The 18486-nt window shown below is 36.4% G+C and overlaps 4 protein-coding genes across 5 annotated transcripts in view; 2 read left to right on the plus strand and 2 right to left on the minus strand.

Annotated features, from left to right (window-relative positions):
* Positions 1-4598: 4598 nt before the first annotated feature.
* On the minus strand, positions 4599-6383 carry LOC111432244. Its single transcript, XM_023069109.1, has 3 exons — positions 6262-6383; positions 5009-5149; positions 4599-4938 (listed from the first exon to the last, which is right to left on the minus strand). The coding sequence occupies exons 1-3, from the start codon at positions 6294-6296 to the stop codon at positions 4758-4760; spliced, it is 357 nt and encodes a 118-aa protein (XP_022924877.1). The 5' UTR covers positions 6297-6383; the 3' UTR covers positions 4599-4757.
* A 3403-nt stretch (positions 6384-9786) lies between these two features.
* Positions 9787-10748, plus strand: LOC111431731 (glycine-rich cell wall structural protein 1.8-like). The gene has a single exon (XM_023068473.1). It carries the CDS (start codon positions 9803-9805, stop codon positions 10604-10606), a length of 804 nt encoding a protein of 267 aa, XP_022924241.1. The 5' UTR covers positions 9787-9802; the 3' UTR covers positions 10607-10748.
* A 1639-nt stretch (positions 10749-12387) lies between these two features.
* LOC111430725 (heat shock factor protein HSF8-like) lies at positions 12388-16414 on the plus strand. Its single transcript, XM_023067152.1, has 3 exons — positions 12388-12961; positions 14586-15908; positions 16003-16414. Exons 1-2 carry the CDS (start codon positions 12680-12682, stop codon positions 15864-15866), a joined length of 1563 nt encoding a protein of 520 aa, XP_022922920.1. The 5' UTR covers positions 12388-12679; the 3' UTR covers positions 15867-15908; positions 16003-16414.
* A 912-nt stretch (positions 16415-17326) lies between these two features.
* LOC111431394 (syntaxin-22) overlaps positions 17327-18486 on the minus strand; it is a 5590-nt gene continuing 4430 nt past the window's right edge. Inside the window, exon 7 of one of the 2 annotated variants that reach the window (XM_023068126.1) lies at positions 17327-17930. In XM_023068126.1, the coding sequence (XP_022923894.1) occupies positions 17865-17930 (66 nt within the window). In that variant the 3' untranslated portion in view covers positions 17327-17864. The other variant, XM_023068054.1, reaches the window with a different exon arrangement.

The following is an 18486-nucleotide window of genomic DNA, read 5'->3' on the forward strand; positions in this document are numbered from 1 at the left end:
GTCATGATCATTCTTTATGATTATATTTAATATCTTATTTAATAAGTGATATCTTAATAAGCAAAAATAAATTTTATTTTCATAAAAAGTGAAAACTATAGACTTGATTGATGATTAGATTATTATTATATATTTTTTTTTGGAAAAGAATAATTGAGTTATCTTTATATCAATCATCATATTACTATTAACATATGATGCCAAATGCTAAGGAAAAAAGATTATAAATTTCATTATTCTCTTTATTTTTTTTTTAATTTTCTTGTTGATTTTTTTAGAGGGTTTATTTATTTATTTATTTATTTATTTTTGTTGATATTGGAAAATCAAAATTTTTTAGTTGAATGGATCAACTTTATATTATAATTTTAAACCATAGTTTTGCCTTCATTATATATATATTTTCAAAAAATGTATATTTATTTTTTTTCAATTTTCTTTAAATATATTAATGAAATTTTTTAAAGTTTATTATTATTTTATATACATTTTAAGGATAATTAATTTAGCCCATTTTATTTGATAGAAATGTAGTAATAAATGAAATAAATGAACAAAAAATCTAGCAGTTTAGATTCTTGTTAAATAGAATCTAAATAATAAAATGATTTTCTTTATTTTAATTATTGATGTTGAATTTAATAATTGTTCCTATCAATTACAAAATCAAAATAGAAACAAAAGGAAACAAATAAAAATAATTATTAGATATTAAGACAATAATAAATATTATTTTTCATTTTTAGGATTTGAACAGTCCATTGTTCCCAATTTCTTCAATAATAATTAGAGCATTATTTAAAATAATTTGAAATTTTATTTTGAATCAACACCTAATTTGTTATATACATTCACATGCTTCACATTTTAAATATGAAAAAATAATAATAATAATGGACCTACTCGATCTACTAGGGAGAGATTTTCATAAATGTTTCCTCCTTTAGGGACCTAGTGTCCTTGATGGCACAGTGTCACAATTGCACTTTTAATGGCAGCGGACTCGCGATTGTGCGGCACTCACTTTCCAACGACAAGTGAGTTAAGCCAATTCGTTCTTGCGTCACCTAGGACCAAGCGACGTATGCTCGAGTCTCTGGCCTCGATTTTAAGAGAAGGTTTTAGAAAGTGAGGGCAGAGAGAGATTTTTGAAAGAGACGTTATATAAACAAGCAAGAGAGAAATAACAACGGCTTACAGTATATAACCTTGGGTAGGGAAAAGTTGACAACTAGTCGTATCCCCCTATAGTACATTCTGAGACATTTCATGTCTGACAGGCCTAAACATGATATTTCTGAAACGTCATACTTCCTAGAAATACAAAAGTAAAACACTAGAATATGAAAAGACATAAAGGGTCGGGCTTGTCATGGGCATGCGGCTATGGGCAACACGCCTTGGACGAGCATGACCGTGACACACAACACCCTGTGTCCGGTGTCTAGGTCTAGAGATTTTCATAAATGATTCCTCCTTTAGGGACTTAGTGTCCTCGCTGGCTGGGTCTGATATTATTTATAATAGTACAAGCCAAATGCTAGTAGATATTGTCTGTTTTGACCCGTTATGTATCATTATCAGTCTCATAATTTTAAAACGCATCTACTATGAAGATGTTTCCAGACCCTTATAAGGAATGATTCATTTCTATCTCCGACTGATGTGGAATCTTAGTACTTCCAATAACGCTTTCAAAATGTATCATACATACCTTATGTTGAACGTTAACTCATACTGCATTAAATCATAATTGCTAACCTTCGTTAATCACTATAGAGACCAAACCGAACTCGTACTTAGAAACACGTTATCAAATACAAATATAAGAACACAAACCCATGTGAAAAATAATAATTATGGTCCATTATTATTATTATTCATTTGTTTGTGTATTTATAATTTGGAAACGTTTATTTGAAGTATGAAGATGGAATATTTGTCGGGTGCAATGCATGGAGCAGACAGTACAGAGAACTTCCCTGTTCTAACCTTCTTGTCTCCATTTTATGTTTTTTTTTTCCCTTTTTTTTCTATTTCTATGTTCCATTATTAAAATAAAATAAAATAAAAAAAACATTTTTGTTACGGATCTTTGTCTGCTGACTTAAGCAATGGAGCTAGAGTGACAAGTATCACACTCATCTCGAGAACATATTTCTTACTTCTTATGTCTTGCTTCGAAAGAATTTTGGTTTAAATTAACAATTTAGTTCTTAAATTGGTCCCGTAGCTTCTTTGTCAAGAAGAAATAGAAAAAGTAAGTAAATTCCTTTCGAGTTTTGCCTTCACCCTTATGTGAACTCTTCTTAGGCGAGGTCGATCCCACGGCTAAGATAGTCGCTCTAGAGGTCGTGCAACAGCTTTCAGCTTCTCACGTGTTACCAAAAGCACCAGCATCGACGAATGTTATGCACTGCTATCTTGTAAAAGAATGGTATCGTCTACAGGTTCAACGAGATAAATTACCTTAAAAGTATGGTATTGGTTTTATTATTGTTATTTTAAGTTGCAAGAAGGAAAAAAAAAAAAAAAAAAGTAAAAGAATTTTTTAAGTAGTGATTGGTGGAGCCCACAGATCTAGTGAACACGTGTATAGTAGTGGATGAATATCCAAAGCCCAGCCCCAGGGGTTACCGGGGGAAAGCGGTGGATGAAGGGGGGAGGAGAAGTGGGGTCCACAGAAGAGGGAACAGACCATGTGGGAGATGGGCCCCACCTTACACGTGACAATCTCCCCCTTTTTCCTTCTCTTTTTTTTTTTTTTTTTGAGGAGCAAGGGCAAAAATGTCTTTTCGCTTCCTATTTTTAATAAAATTAATTTTCGTGGGAACATTCATTTTCTCCTCGGCGACAGACATACGCATTACTCGCACACGCCCCTTTTAAGAACTATATATATATATATATATATTTCATTTTTAATTTTTAATCATTAATTAATGCATCAATTATAAAATTAGATTTATGTTTAATGAGTTTTTTTTACATAAAATTTTTAAAATTTTATTTTATATTTTTTTCAAAATTAAAATACTTGACGTAAAATTTAAAAGTTAAAAATTTATTAAACATATTTTACTTTTTTAAAAAATATATAAATCATTAAAAGAAAAGTTTTGCAGACGTGGCAATAGAGTACTTCATAAGTTTTACACGTAAACAACTTTTTTACTTGGACTTGTTTTTTTGTTTGTGTTGTTTTCTCTCTCCTTATTCTTAAAGAATTTTATAATAATTATTATAAAAATAAATACATAAACTATTAAGTATTAATAAAATTATAGGGAACGACTGTGAAAACATCTTCCTAGCAAACATGTTGTTAAACTGTGAAGCTGATGATGATATGTAACAAGACAAAAGTGGATAGTATCTACTAGTGGTAGGCTGGGGTCGTTACAAATGGTATTCGAGCCGGACACTAGGCAATGTGTCAGTGAAAACGTTGGGCCCTCAAGGGGGTGAATTGTGAGATCCCACATTGGTTGGAGAGGGGATCAAAACGTTCCTTGTAAGAGTGTGGAAACCTCTCCCTAGCAGACGAGTTGTAAACCGTGAGGCTAACGACGATCCGTAACGGACTAAAGCGAACAATATTTGCTAGCGGTGTGGAAACCTCTCCCTTGCAAACGCGTTGTTAAACCGTGAGGCTAACGACGATCCGTAACGGGCCAAAATAAGAGGATGGACCAAAATAAAATGTTATTTTAACTATAGATGTTCATATGACTCGATAATTCGACCAATCTAGGCTACTTAACCCAAACTATAAACATCAGTTTAGTTAGATTCTTTTCGGTTTGGGTCGGGCTGGATTTCGAAAAATAAAAAATCAAGTTTGATTTTCTAGTTGACATTTTTTTCGTCGAATCGAAAATAGGATTACAATCCAACAAAGCGTTACATTACTTTTGAAAAATTTAAAAATATTGATAAATATTTCCTATTATTTGAACTTTATGCGATTTTATCTATTATTGTAATATATATTATAATATAAATATGATTTAAAAAATAATAATTAAAAAAAATATTATATATACAAGAAATTGTGGGCTAACACAATTTTTTTTCTTTGGACGTTTGTTTGTGGCCCAAAGAAACGCCTTTTATTTTTTCTTCCCTTCTTCCACTTTTTTATTATTATTATTATTATTTATTTATTTTTCAACTAAATTAATAAAACTATCATTTAATTTTCGTATTTTATGAACATTATGTTTCAATAATATTTTTAAACTAAAAAAAGTCTAAATATATTCTTAATTTTTTTATACCACGTTTCAAAAATACGTCTCAACTTTCGATTATATATTAATTATAAAAAAAAATTGTTAACACTATTTTTAAAATTCTTATTAGCACGAGTATTTTTTAATTTTTTTAATAAAGTAAAATTTTAATTACAATTAATTACGATAGGACATTGACCATAAGTTATTATAAATTTATTTTCAGGCTATAAATGATTTGTTGTATTAAAATGAAAGCGACGTATTAGTGAGTTTGTTGTGCTTAGAATCATTCAAGTTATCTGGTAGAGTAATCTTGATCATCTCTACATGTTAATAAAATAAAAAAAATCAAACTCGAAATTTTGAACTACTAAAAATGTCTTTACGAGTAGATCTTATTTTCGGTCATTAACTTTCATACACGAGAATATGTTTACATGAACAACAATTAAACAGACACAAACCCAAATGAAGAAAGTCGGTCTAGTTTGAAACATATACGAGAGAATAAAGACACGATCAAGCAACAGTGATGCAAGAACAATCACCAGCACATTTAGCAAAGGACTTGGTGTCTTGAGGGCCTTCAATCTTGGAAATGGTGCAGCTCCAACCTTCTCCACACTCGCAAGAGGCTCCTTCAAAGCCGCCCTCGCCGGCCAATTGCTGCAACTTGACTGCTCCTTCGGCTGTCCCTTCGCTGCATGATATCATGTTCATATAAAAAGAGTACCCACACGAACTTTGTTGTAATGGTTCATGATACTTACATTATGCAGACGCAGTTGTTGCCACAATTGACAAAGGTCTTCCCTGCATCAGGGCCTTGAGTTCTTTTGATCTCGCATTTCCAACCTTCCCCACATTTGCAATATGCCTTCCCAAGCACTCCCTTTTCTCCACTCCCCACACTACTTGAACATTAAGAAATAGAATATCAATTTGAAGGTCGATGGTTGTGATAGTCGATTGGTACGAGTACGTAAGTCGACTAAGACTACGTCTATATGAGAAATGTTTATAAGAATTTAAAGTGTGTTTTTTTCCAACTTAAGTGTACTTTTGTGAGATTCTAAGAGGAGAATGAAGCATTTCTTATAAGGGTTTGGAAACATCTCCCTAACAAACGTGTTTTAAAATCGTGAGGCTGACGGTGATATCTAACGGGCTAAAGCTGATAATATCAAGGGTTTGGGATGTTACAAATGATATTAGAGCCCGACAACGAGCGGTGTGCCAGCGAGAACACTGGCACCCAAAGGGGGTGGATTATAATTATGAGATCCTACATCGATTAGAGAGGATAACGAAACATTCCTTACATGGGTGTGTCTTTGTATCAGAGCTAGACACCGAGTGGTGTGCCAACGAGAGCCCTGGCCCCCAAAGGGAGTAGATTGTGAGATCCGATTAGAGAGGAAAACGAATCATTCCTTACATGGGTGTGGAAACCTCATGCCAGAGCCTGACACCGAGCGGTGTGCCAGCGAGGACGCTGGCCCACAAGAGGGGTGGATTGTGAGATCCCACATCGGTTGGATGAAGAGTAGAATGAAACATTTCTTGCAAGGGTATGAAAACCTTCGTGTCAGAATCAGACACCAAGCGGTGTGCCAGCTAGGGCTGGCCGGAGTGAATTGCGAGATCTCATATCGATTGGAGAGGAGAATGAAACATTCAAGGGTGTAAAAACCTCTTCCTAACAAAAAAAAACTGTGAGACCGATGACGACGTAACGAATCAAAGTGGAGGCACTTAGTTGTTACAACTTTACTCGAAACAATTTTATATTGAGAAAATATGTAAACCAGGGACAAAATATCTTAAATCTACCATTCCAAATCTTAATCGGAATCTGGAGCATTAGGTTGTTAAGAATCACGAAATCTTGAGCATTAACTTATTAAGAATGATTCGATCATATTATTTATAATTATATTTAACCAATAAACAAAATAAACTTAAACAAACAATAAAAAATAAGATCAAAGCATATAAAAAAGAAAGAAATGGGAAGAAAAACCTGAGAGATTGAACGGCTTTTGCCTCACTCTCCATTTTCTCTCTGCAATTTTTAAGCCTTCTTTGTGTCAATGGAAAAGCGCTCAACCCTTATTTATATTCATACCAAGTGGAATATTCTAGATGGATTATGAAAAGACTAAAATAACCAAGGTGTCTTTCCTGGACTTTGTTTTTGTTGAGGACAAATAGGTCATTCTACTATATGATATTTAATCATTCTCATCTTCTTGGCTGCACTTTCAGTGGTCTAGAATGATCATTGAGAATGATTTTATCATAATAATAATTAGGCTTGAATTCTCGAGCAATTCCCAACCAACATATGCGATTTATTTCCGAAAAATTTTTAACACAGAAGACTCCTTATCTTAGGAGTGGAGTAAGTGAGACAACTCTGACAAGTGTCGGTGAAGAACGCAAACAAAGCAGGAGCTCGAACATTGTTATATTTCATTCGGAGAAAGGAGTCTAAGAAGATTAGGGGAGCGAATCGAAACGACCCATTTTCGAACCGTCCCTTAAAATAATATAGAATATTTGAAACATTATGAGTTTAAAGTGGTTTTGTTTTATTATGGAACAGAGCCGTTTCAAGCACAACTTTTGGGCTCTCTTGATTAAGGTGTCTCCTGACCAATTAATTAATTGATTAATTATATATATATATATATATATATATATATATATATATTCGTGTGTTCGACTCTATATAACTAGTTGAGTAACGTTTAGGTTAACTCTTAAGTAAAAATACAAATAAATTAGAAATAATTACTTCTGAACTTTAATTTTTTTTGTGGAAAATAATGATACTATAAGGTAGTGTCAGAGTGTACAGATTGAGTTGGGTTGAGAAATTTTTTTGGTTGAGAGTTAACCCAACCCAACTTGAAAGTTCGGGTTGGTTGGATGGGTAACCCAACCCAACCCAACTCAAAAAAAAATTATAACCCACCCTTTATTTTTGAGTTGGGTTCAGGTTGTTCTAAACTGAGAAGAGACAAGAAGTGGGGAAGAGAAACAATGTAGCACTGAGTGGAGAAGTCCGATAAGAAACACAGAGCGGAGAAGTCCGACGACAAACATAGAGTGGTGAAGTCTGATGGAAGTGGAATGGAATGCCAAGCGGAGAGATAGTTGGTGACGATGTTCGATGAGAAACACAGAGACGAGGTCAAGCGGAGAAATGAGAACTGAGAAGAGAGTCCGACGGAGAAATAAAGAGGCGACTGGCGAGCGACATCAACGTCCGCTATGAGATGAGAATGATGAAGACAAAGAGTATAGAGACAATGAGAAAGACGAGAACAGCGGAAATATGTATTTCATCTCGTGTATCAAACAGAGAGAGAAATAAAGAGACAAAAAGTTATTAATTCAATCTCGTATGTATCGAAGAGTAAAGAGATACAGTCTGTTGACTCTGGCAAATCGAATGTCGACGAAAAAATTGGCCGAAGGTTTCTTCGAAGGAAAAATTAGCGGAAGTAAAAGGAGAGAGAGAGAGATTCGCTGGTAATGCTGAAGACTCGATATCTTTATTTTACATCCGTTGAATGGTTTAAATAATAAATCTAATTACAAAAATAGAAAAACCAAATATACAAAAATAGAATAAGTGGACGAAGACTCCGCCACTCTGCCAAAACAATGGCCCCTATAATCACGCTCCTCCATTCGCGTGAACTCATATGTTTTTTACAAACCTAACTAAATAAGGCAGAGCTTTTATTTAACACAGTCTGCACTCTAGCCAGGTGCAGGGGTAGACAACGTGACTCATGGGCTTGGGCTTGGCCTTGAGCCATTTTTTTAAAAAAATTTCGAGTTGGGTCGGTTCTCCCAATAATTTGAATTTCGAACTCGAATCCAACCCGAGCCGAATCAGGTTTCAAAGAATGAACCCAATCCAAACCCGAAATCCTTTTAAACCCAACCCTTATAATTCGGGTTGGATTAGGCTAGATCCTCAAATTAGCAGGTTGAGATATACACCTCCAGTAGTGTCAACTAAAAAGACAATACCGCCCTTTTAAGTTACTATTAGGACGACATTGACAATTCATATTCTTATCGTGGGTATGCATATTTGATTCCATTAAAATAATTACTCTAATGTCACACACACTTAAAAAAAGTTACATTATTATTAACAATAGCTTTACATATAGATATTTATTTTATATTTTATTAATTTTTTACGATATAGTAAAAATGCCAATTTTACCCGTGATATCAATGTCACGCTATTTTTATAGTGTATAGTTTTAAAAGATTATAATAATGAAGTTGATAATGGAGATGGGAAAATTCTTATCTTATTTCTACAAAGATAATATCACCAACCCACTTAGCCCTCTTTTAAGATCTTTAAACATGATCTTAATCTTAATCTTAGGTAGCTTATGTTTATAAATAATTATAATGTTACCAAGTTGAAATATCTCTAAGTTGGCACTCATAGCTTGACCACTATCAAACTTTATCTTAAAATAATAAATGTGATCATTTTTCCACCATTGCATAGAAAATGGGAAGTATTTTAATGTTTTAGGTAATATCTATTAAGTGGGGTTTTATACTGACCTTATTTAGTAATTTTAAATTTTTAAAATTTATTTTAGTCTAGAAGCAACCAGACCTACCGATAGAGGGAATAAAGTAAGGTAATCTCAGTTCGTTTACCTCGTTCAAGAAAGGAGATAGTGAAACTTGAGTTTACGAGGTTTAGGATTTCATTGACTCTCGTGTTTTTGTAGTTTAGGTTAGGTTATAATATTGGTTCGAGAGAATTAATGTTGAATTTGATTCTTCAAGAAATTATCTTTTCTTTGATTTACTCTCCTGTAAGGGTTCAGTCGCTTCTCTTTCATTTTGTTCGTTTACAGTGTTTGAATAAATAAGATCATCTTATATAAGAGTTCAAGCCCACAGATAGCAAATATTGTTCTCTTTGGGCTTTCCTTTCCGAGCTTTCGATTTTAAAACGCGTATGCTAGGGAAAGGTTTTCAGACCCTTATAAAGAATGTTTTGTTCTCCTCTCTAACCGATCGATGTGGGACCTCCCAATCCACCTCCTTCACGGCCCAACATCCTTACTGACACGCCACTTCGTGTCCACCCCTTTAGGGTTTAGCCTCCTCACTGGTACATCGCCCAGTGTCTAGCTCGAGAACCCACATCAATTAGGGAGGAGAACAAAACATTCTTTATAAGGGTGTGCAAACCTCTCCCAAGCCGACCCATTTCAAAAACTTTAAGAGAAAGCCGAAAGAAGACAATATCTGCGAGCTGTAAGCTTGGACCATTACATCTTATTTTCGAGATCGCTCTCATAGTACATGGTATATTCATATACCCTTTTCCTTTACTCGAGCGTCACATCAAAACATCTATATGAAAATAATAAAGGTAACAAGGATTAAAGATATTTTTAGGTGAAGAAGCAAATGGGAATAAACAAAGATTTGATGAAGCCCCTCAAGCATGTCCTATATAAGGAGATGAATGGATTCATTGTATACTCATCCCTTTACCAATGGCTATCTCTAAATCTTTGTCTCTTACTTTTCTTCTACTCCTTGGTTTAGGCTTAGCTTCGGCGGCCAGAACCCTTCTCTCTTATGATCCTCCACATCACTCCGATGTAGGCTATGGATACCAGCATAACCCAAGAGTAGGGTATGATCATGACCATCATGATGGACCTTATGGTGCATATGGTGGTGGGTCCGGCGGAGGATATGGAGCTGGAGCTGGCTCTTCTCTTGGTGGCTCTGGATATGGAAGTGGCGGCGGCGGTGGTTCTGGCTATGCAGGTGTAGGAGACGTTGGAGGTAGTGGATATGGAAGCGGTGGTGGTGGAGGAAGTGGTGTAGGATATGGAGATTTGGGTGGACATGGGAAAGGCTATGGTAGTGGTGGTGGTGGAGGGAGTGGTGTAGGATATGGGGATTTGGGTGGACATGGAAAGGGGTATGGTAGCGGTGGTGGTGGAGGAAGTGGTGTAGGATATGGGGATTTGGGTGGACATGGAAAGGGCTATGGTAGCGGTGGTGGTGGAGGGAGTGGATATGGCGGTGGAGCTGATCATGGAGTTGGGTATGGTAGCGGCGGAGGTGGAGGATATGGAGCTGGAGGTGGAGCTGGATATGGTCCAGGAGGAGACCATGGTGTTGGCTATGGGAGTGGAGGAGGGGGTGGGTCAGGTGGTGGTTATGGTGGTGGAGCCAAAGGGTATGGTGGTGGTGCTAAAGGAAGTGGGTATGGGAGTGGCGGCGGTGCCGGAAGTGGCTACGGTGGTGTTGGTGGTGAAGAAGGAGGATATGATGGTGGATATTGACCTTAAACGAACACAATCTCAAAGCTTATCCTTAAAATGAAAATGCTTGCCTAGTTTTCAATGTGTTTGATAAAATAAGAAGAATTTGGGTAAGAATGTTTAAGTTTCTATATGAATTATGAGTACGAAGTTATCTTACAATCTCTCGTGCACGATTCTAATAGATCATCTCATATAAATGTAGAAACTGATCGTGCATGTGGGTTCATATTATACCGGGCACGACCCTAATAGATCTTCTCAAATATATGCAGAGAGTGATCATGTATGTGGGTTCTTATCATACCGGGCATGGTCTTAGTAGATCATCTTGTATACATATAGAGAGTGATCCTGCATGTGGGTTCATATCGTACTGGACATGACTCTAGTAGATCATGTCATATACATGTAGAGAGTGATCTTGCATATGGGTTCATATCGTACTGGGCACGACCCTAGTAGATCATGTCATATATGTCATATACATGTAGAGAGTGATCTTGCATGTGGGGTTCATATTGTACAGGACACGACCCTAGTAGATCATCTCGTATACATGTAGAGAGTGATCCTGCATGTGGATTCATATTGTATCGAGCACGACCCTAGTAGATCATCTCGTATACATGTAGAGAGTGATCCTGCATGTGGGTTCATATCTAACAAGGCACAACCCTAGTAGATCATCTCGTATATATGTAGAGAGTGATTCTGCATGTGGGTTCATATCGTACCGGATATGGTCCTAGTAGATCATCTTATATACATACAGAGAATGATTCTGCATGTGGGTTCATATCTTACAGAGTACATCTCTAGTAGATCAGCTCATATACATGCAAAGTGATTCTGCATGTGAGTTCATATCGTACAGGGCACAACCCTTGTAGATCATCTTGTATACATGCAAGTAGTTATTTCACGTGTGAGCTCATATCCAATAAGATTTTGCAATTTTTTATTGGGCATAGGACATAATGGATAAATCTAAATATAAATCTCATAATAATGCAAGTCGTTTCATAAGCCATTTAAATCTCAATCTCATGGCGGCTCATACGGCAACAATGTTCTTCAATTCAATAAACAATTGTTAAGGTTTAGATCTTTTTTTTAAAGATCTGGGAGCCTTTTAAAGTTTTTAACTTTAAATTTTTTAAATTTGAGAAATTTCATATATGAAATATACTTCGAGCCTGAAGAAATACAAAAAGTAGAGGCGTTTATATCACCAAATAATTTAATAAATATATATATTTTTTTCGATTTGGGTTTAATTGAATTTTTTTAAAATAGAAAAATTCGATTCAAGTTACATTTTTTTGGTCTAGTCAACCCATCTCAACTCTACCCTAGTAAAATGGTTAAAAATATTTAATATGGGTAACTTATAAATATTTAATATTTTAATTTTATGAGATTTTAGTTATTAATTTAATATGTATCGTGAATAAATAAGATGTTTTAATTTTTTTTTTAAATAGAAGATTAAATTGGGTTGTGAATTTTATTCGAATTGTTAGGGTCACCCACCTAACCAATCCAAAATTTCGTGTTGGTATAAAAGTTTTTTTTTTTAATTAAATTCGAAAATATATTTAAAAATATATTTAAAAAATTATTATAAAAAGAAAAGAAAATATCTTTAGAGAATCTAAGTGAAATAAAAAAATGGTAAAGACATTCCTTAGAAAATTAAAAAAAGTAATAAAAATAAAAAGCAAGCAGCTCAAAACACGGATACGACGTCGTCGGGGGGTCAAGTTTGGAGACGGCGTCGTTTAATAACTTTCGATTTCCATATAGGGCAAGTCGGTCACCTTTTTTCCTTTGCATCGCTGTTCGTCCGTACGACGACCACTCTCATTTTCAGTCTCTGGTTATCTTCTTCTCTCTCATCCGCCAATTGATCTTCTTCTTCCTCCTCCTCCTCTGAAACCCTCCGATTTCTTCTCATTTCTTCTTCAATTCAAGCGTTTTCATCTCCTGGAGATGGAATTTTCCTTTTCCTGCATTTCCAAACCCTAATTTTCCGATTCGGTGTTTGTTTTTGCGTTGTTTCTTACTCGTCTTCTGTTTGTTGACGCTGAAATGGACGGGAATGCTAATGGCGGAGAAGCTGGATTAACCTCCGGAAGTGGAAGCTCTCATCCTACGGTGCCGCCTCCTATCACTAATGCCAACGCGCCTCCGCCGTTTCTGAGTAAGACCTATGATATGGTGGATGACTCGGCTACCGATGCGGTTGTGTCCTGGAGCTCCACGAATAATAGTTTTGTGGTGTGGAATCCGCCTGAGTTCGCTAGGGATCTTTTGCCCAAATATTTCAAGCATAATAACTTCTCCAGCTTCGTTAGGCAGCTCAATACCTATGTATGGTGTTTGCTTTGTTTTATTTCTTATTCTGAGGTTTTGTGTTGAATTGTTTGACTTGGTTTGGTTTTCATCGCTTTAGTTTGTGTTTTGAATCTCTGCAATTATTTTGTATCTGTTGGAGTGCGGGTTGCTTTGTTGGGAAGTAATTAGATTGAGATTGGAATCCATTGTTTTTAGTGGGTAAAATTGGATGCTATTTGTGGATTGGATTCGTGGGATGGAATTGCTAGTCTAAGTTTCATGTTTTAGGATCAACTTGTTTTCTATAGGTGCAGTCTTTCCTTTTTCATTTTGAACGTGTGGACATTTTTCTAGAAATAATTTGATATTTAGGGTGCGTGTTTTCTGGGTTTGGGACTCTCAGCTTAGGAGGTCGTAAATTTCCCTTAGTATAGAACATAGGAAATAGAGTTATATTTGATATATATATATACTATGGACTGCATCAAAGGGTAGGAAAACAATCTCAAACAGCCATCAGTCATGGCAAAACAAGGTCAAAGCAAAAGAACCCGAAGTACTATGAACTGGTGGAAGTTTGCTTATATTGTAAAGGGAGGCCTGATGGAGTATTGTTTAATTTGTGCCTTCCACTGTCCCAACTTATTGTTTTCTCTATTCAAGTTGCTTGTTAAGTTAGCTAAGATGCTGGGAGGACCTCTTTTGGGATGGCGAGGAACTTACCGCTCATTGCTAAACATAGCCTTGTAATTAAATTTGAGCCTTATTGCATAGGATGATGGAGCTAAATGGGATTGATTCAAGGGGTGGAAGTGAAAAATAAGTAACCTATAGTTTGCTAAGGTTATTGGGTTTTTATTCCAAATTGCAGTCAACAAATGGATTTGTTAAGTATGGTTGCATCAGTGAATGAAGGCAATCGTTCTCCTCTCCTTTCCTCAGGGCTTTACCTCGTCGACATTAATTTAGGAGTCTTCCCCCATTAAAGATTTCAAGGTTCAAGGATATGCTATTCAGAAGACATTATTTTGACTTTTGGGGAAGAATGGTCTATCCTCTCTAATGTTCGTTCATCTTTCTCTTTAACCTGTTGCCCTATTTTGATTAGGCTTTGTTGACTATCTGGAAATCTAATGCTCCCAACAGACTTGACTTCTTTTTATGGACATGATTTGGCCATATTTGTCGACTATCTGGAAATCTAATGTTCCCAAGAGCTAGTTTAGGATCATCTTTGTTTTATAAGAAACTTCACTTGCGAAGAGCTAGCTAGGCCCCAAAGGGGTGGATTGGGGGGTCTCACATTGATTGGAGAAGGGAACGAGTTTCAGCGAGGACGTTGGGCTTCGAAAGGGGTGGATTGTGAGATCCCACATTGGTTGGGGAGGAGAACGAAATATTCTTTATAAGGGTGTGGAAACCTCTCTCTAGCAGACGCGTTTTAAAAACTTTGAGGGGAAGCTCGAAAGGGAAAGCCGAAAGAGGATAATATCTGCTAGCGGTGGGTTTGAGCTATTACAATGAGTAAGCAGAGATCAGTATTGTGTGAATCTATGTTCAGTGGTCTGTTTTTCTTTTACGTTCATTTTGCTTACTCATACCTTTCTAGTTGTTTGATTCCTCCACTGTATTTGGCTGGTTTTTTATATTGTTTAACCAGGGCTTCAGGAAAGTTGATCCCGACCGTTGGGAGTTTGCTAATGAAGGCTTCTTAAGAGGTCAGAAACACCTGCTTAAGAGTATAACTAGACGAAGGCCTGTCCATGGTCACAGTCAGCAACAACCACAGCAGTCTCATGGACAAAGTTCCTCAGTGGGAGCTTGTGTGGAAGTTGGTAAATTCGGTTTGGAGGAAGAGGTTGAGAGGCTTAAAAGAGACAAAAATGTTCTCATGCAGGAACTTGTGAGATTGAGGCAGCAGCAACAAACTACTGACAACCAGCTGCAAACTATGGTACAGCGTCTACAGGGGATGGAGCAGCGACAGCAGCAGATGATGTCATTCCTTGCAAAGGCCGTGCAAAGCCCTGGCTTTTTGGCTCAGTTTGTGCAGCAGCAAAACGAAAGTACTCGACGCATAAGTGAAGCTAATAAAAAGCGAAGGCTCAAGCAGGATGGAATTGCCGAGTCAGAGCATACTACTGTTCCTGATGGGCAAATCGTGAAGTATCAACCTCTCATGAACGAGGCAGCGAAAGCTATGCTGAGACAGATAATGAAAATAGATACTTCACATTTGGAACCTTTGAACCACAATACTGACAGTTTTCTAATCAGTGATGGTTTGCCATCGTCGTGTGCAGCAATGGACAACGGGAACTCTTCTACTTCTGTATCAGGTGTGACTCTTCAAGAGGTACCTCCGACCTCAGGGGCGTCTTCTTTTAACTCAGCCGCTTCGGGTATTGCTTCTCATGGCCCCTCAACTGCCATTTCAGAAATTCACTCGTCGCCCCAAGCCACAACTTCTGACAAGGTTTCAACTACTCCTTTTTCTGTTAATGCTGTGCGCGGTCCAGGGGCTCGGGAAGCTTCTTCCTTGCCCGTTTCAGAGACAGATGTAATCATGTCTGAGCTTTCCCAAATATCTGAAATGGTGTCTGAGAACATTATTGATGCTCCTGAAGCAGATTATAGGGCAGCTGAGACTGGGAATGGTGCATTTTCAGGTCTGAGTTTGTTGGAAGCAGCCAATATTCCCATTGAAATTGATAGCATATCCCCCGATCCTGATATCGATGCCTTACTAGACAATTCCAACTTCTGGAATGATCTTCTTGTGCATAGCCCATGCCAGGAGGAAGAGGTTGACTTTTTGACTGGAGGACTACCGAAGACAAACGAAATGCAGCCGTTAGAAAACATGTGGGACAAATCTAAACATGTGGATAAACTTACGGAACAGATGGACCTTCTCACTTCAGAAATTAAAAGGGTTTGAGCTTGATCGTCAAATGTAAAGTAGGTTCTAGAGTCGATTAAGGTAAACCGATGATAATCTTATCTACTTGCTATACATAATGATGAGATTGTGCTTCTGATCCATATTTTAGCGTTGGCTATGCTCCTTTTCACAGGTTTCGCTTCGGTAGCTGTGGACGGATACCCTTAGAATCATGGAGGTCTGTTAATACTACACACGGTAATGTTCGTAGTTACATCTTTTTCGTCGTCTAATGAGCTTTAAGTTTAGCTTCTTGAATTACAAGCCATGGAAATAGAAAGGTAAGGAGATTACAGGGATGGTTTATTTTGGATGCTAATTGTACTTACGTATGGATGGAGAATTCAGTTCTCAGTATTATAGGAAGAGCTGGCTCTGCTATTAAATAATATTCGCAGTACATTTTAGCTTTCCATGTAATCTAGATGGGTGCGTGTAAACAGGTTCGTTCGGCTCGACTTAGGAATGACCATATAGATTGGACTGGTATAAGATACTAAACAAAAGAGAATCATTTCAGAATGGCATGGCTGATTGAATTGATTTGAAGTTGCTACGGTCAAAATATTTCGAGATTGAACAATTTTGGTTTGGTTTGGTTTGGTTTAGTTTAGTGTAGTGTAGGCCGGTCTTTTTTGTATTTGGCCATTTGAATCCATATTTTTTTGACAAAGAATCATATTTTTAAACAAAGTTGGTAATGACAAGATTGTATTTATATGTTCCAAGCTTTAGATTGACTTATTTTATTAGGATATTAATTCTTGGCTTGGATCTAGGGAGGTTCGTTATTTTTGAAGTTTAGAATATTATTTTTAAAGCTTTTCAAGTTACGATTTAATCAAGTGTTTTTGATGTTCAAAATATTATTTTTAAAGTTTTAAGTTTCGATTTAACCAATATCGATGGTGTGCAACAATGTAGTATTGGTGATATGCGAGTTACTATGACCATAGATGCTCATAAAATTTGAAGATCGATTGAATCAGTGGTCAGCGTGTGCTTGAATGCCGGCATTCGAAATTTATGTAGTTGCATAGACGAAAATGGCATATTATAAACTTATTCCTTTGTAATTTTTGTACTTAATTTAAGTGATAAAATTATTCAAATAATCTTTATCAAGTTATCTTAAATTATGAGTTATCTTAAATTATGGGTTTCAGAAAACTTCGCCTTTGTTCAAACTTGCAAGTCATCTCTTCTTTGCTTGAACTTCACTTCGCCCTTCGCTCTTAGTCTTGACGAGATTCTTCTAAAAGAAGTAAAATTTTGCTAATTTGATTTCTATGAGATCCCAACAAGTAACAACAAGGCCTTCGTTGTCAACACCAATAATTCTATTTCATAACTTCAAAACTCGTTCATCGACTCTACATCCATTCGAGTACATTTTTCAACAAGCCCCAGATTCTTCAGATGAAATAAAATTAACCATCATATAGAAAAGGCTCCTCTTTGCCCAACATAAGGACAGCACGCAAAGTTTCTATGATTCAGTCACTATGTCGAATACAGAAATCCAGAAAACACGAACACAACTACAAACCCATTTATTTTAGTACAAAAGCCATAATATCTCAACCCTAGAATGTGAGAAAAAGAGCGCGCTGTCTCTCTTCCTTGCATTTCACCAACCAAGATACAGTTGGGGTAAATGGTTTGTGTGTCCAACAGTACAGAGGAGAAAAGAGAGGAAAAATAATTTATCAATATAATTGAATGGTTAAAAGAACAAGGAACAAACGGGTAGGTTGCACACCTTCACACAAAAAGGTTATAGCATTTCCAAATAGAAGAGGATGGTCGACCTGACAGTAGCAAACAGTATACCAATGGCAGACCGACAAGTGTACATCGCGCCCCCCCTTCACAACCCTTTTCCCAGAAGGCAGGATCCACGACAACATAAGCTTATCAAAAGAAACTAACAGGAAGATTGATCTTGCCACCATAGCAGCAGCAAGTTTGTTTAGTCAATGCAAGTTCTTTCATTTAAGCAACAACTATTATGATCACAATGAGAAGGATTATACCAAATATCACCAAAAGCAAGCAAGCCTGTCAATCAAATTAAGAATAAAAAATACAACGAATTAGATGTAAGAACACCACATGAAACACAGAGTTGCACGTTTGTGGTTTTTAGTTGTGAAAATTTGACCATGAAAGCACAAATACCACCACAGTGCATACAGCAGTGCCCATCTATTTGGGTATTAAAGGGGGCACCCTTTGTTGATTAAAGTATAACACAGTGATCTCACTTGCTCAATTATAACAAGAATGAGAAGGAAAAAACAAGTTCAGCATTCAATTATTTAATAAACATGCATGAATCATGTATGTTAGGCATCCAAATGTTACTTTGATAAACTAAACACAGCTTCGACTGACTTCTAAAGGCTCGAAATGCAATGAGAACCGACGAACGATGTCACTCCTCACTATCTCTACCCTCCTACTATAAGTTTGAGACTCTAGCCTCAAAATACAAACATAAGAATTAAATAAAGACTTCGTACTATCGTGAAAGTGCAAAGTGAAGAATAGCAAATAACCTGTTGCAACCGATGGTTTAATTGATATGAAAAAAAAAAAAAAAAAAAAAAAAAAA

This window comes from Cucurbita moschata, unplaced genomic scaffold (genome assembly GCF_002738365.1).
Source record: "Cucurbita moschata cultivar Rifu unplaced genomic scaffold, Cmos_1.0 Cmo_Scf00001, whole genome shotgun sequence".
NCBI lineage: Eukaryota > Viridiplantae > Streptophyta > Magnoliopsida > Cucurbitales > Cucurbitaceae > Cucurbita > Cucurbita moschata.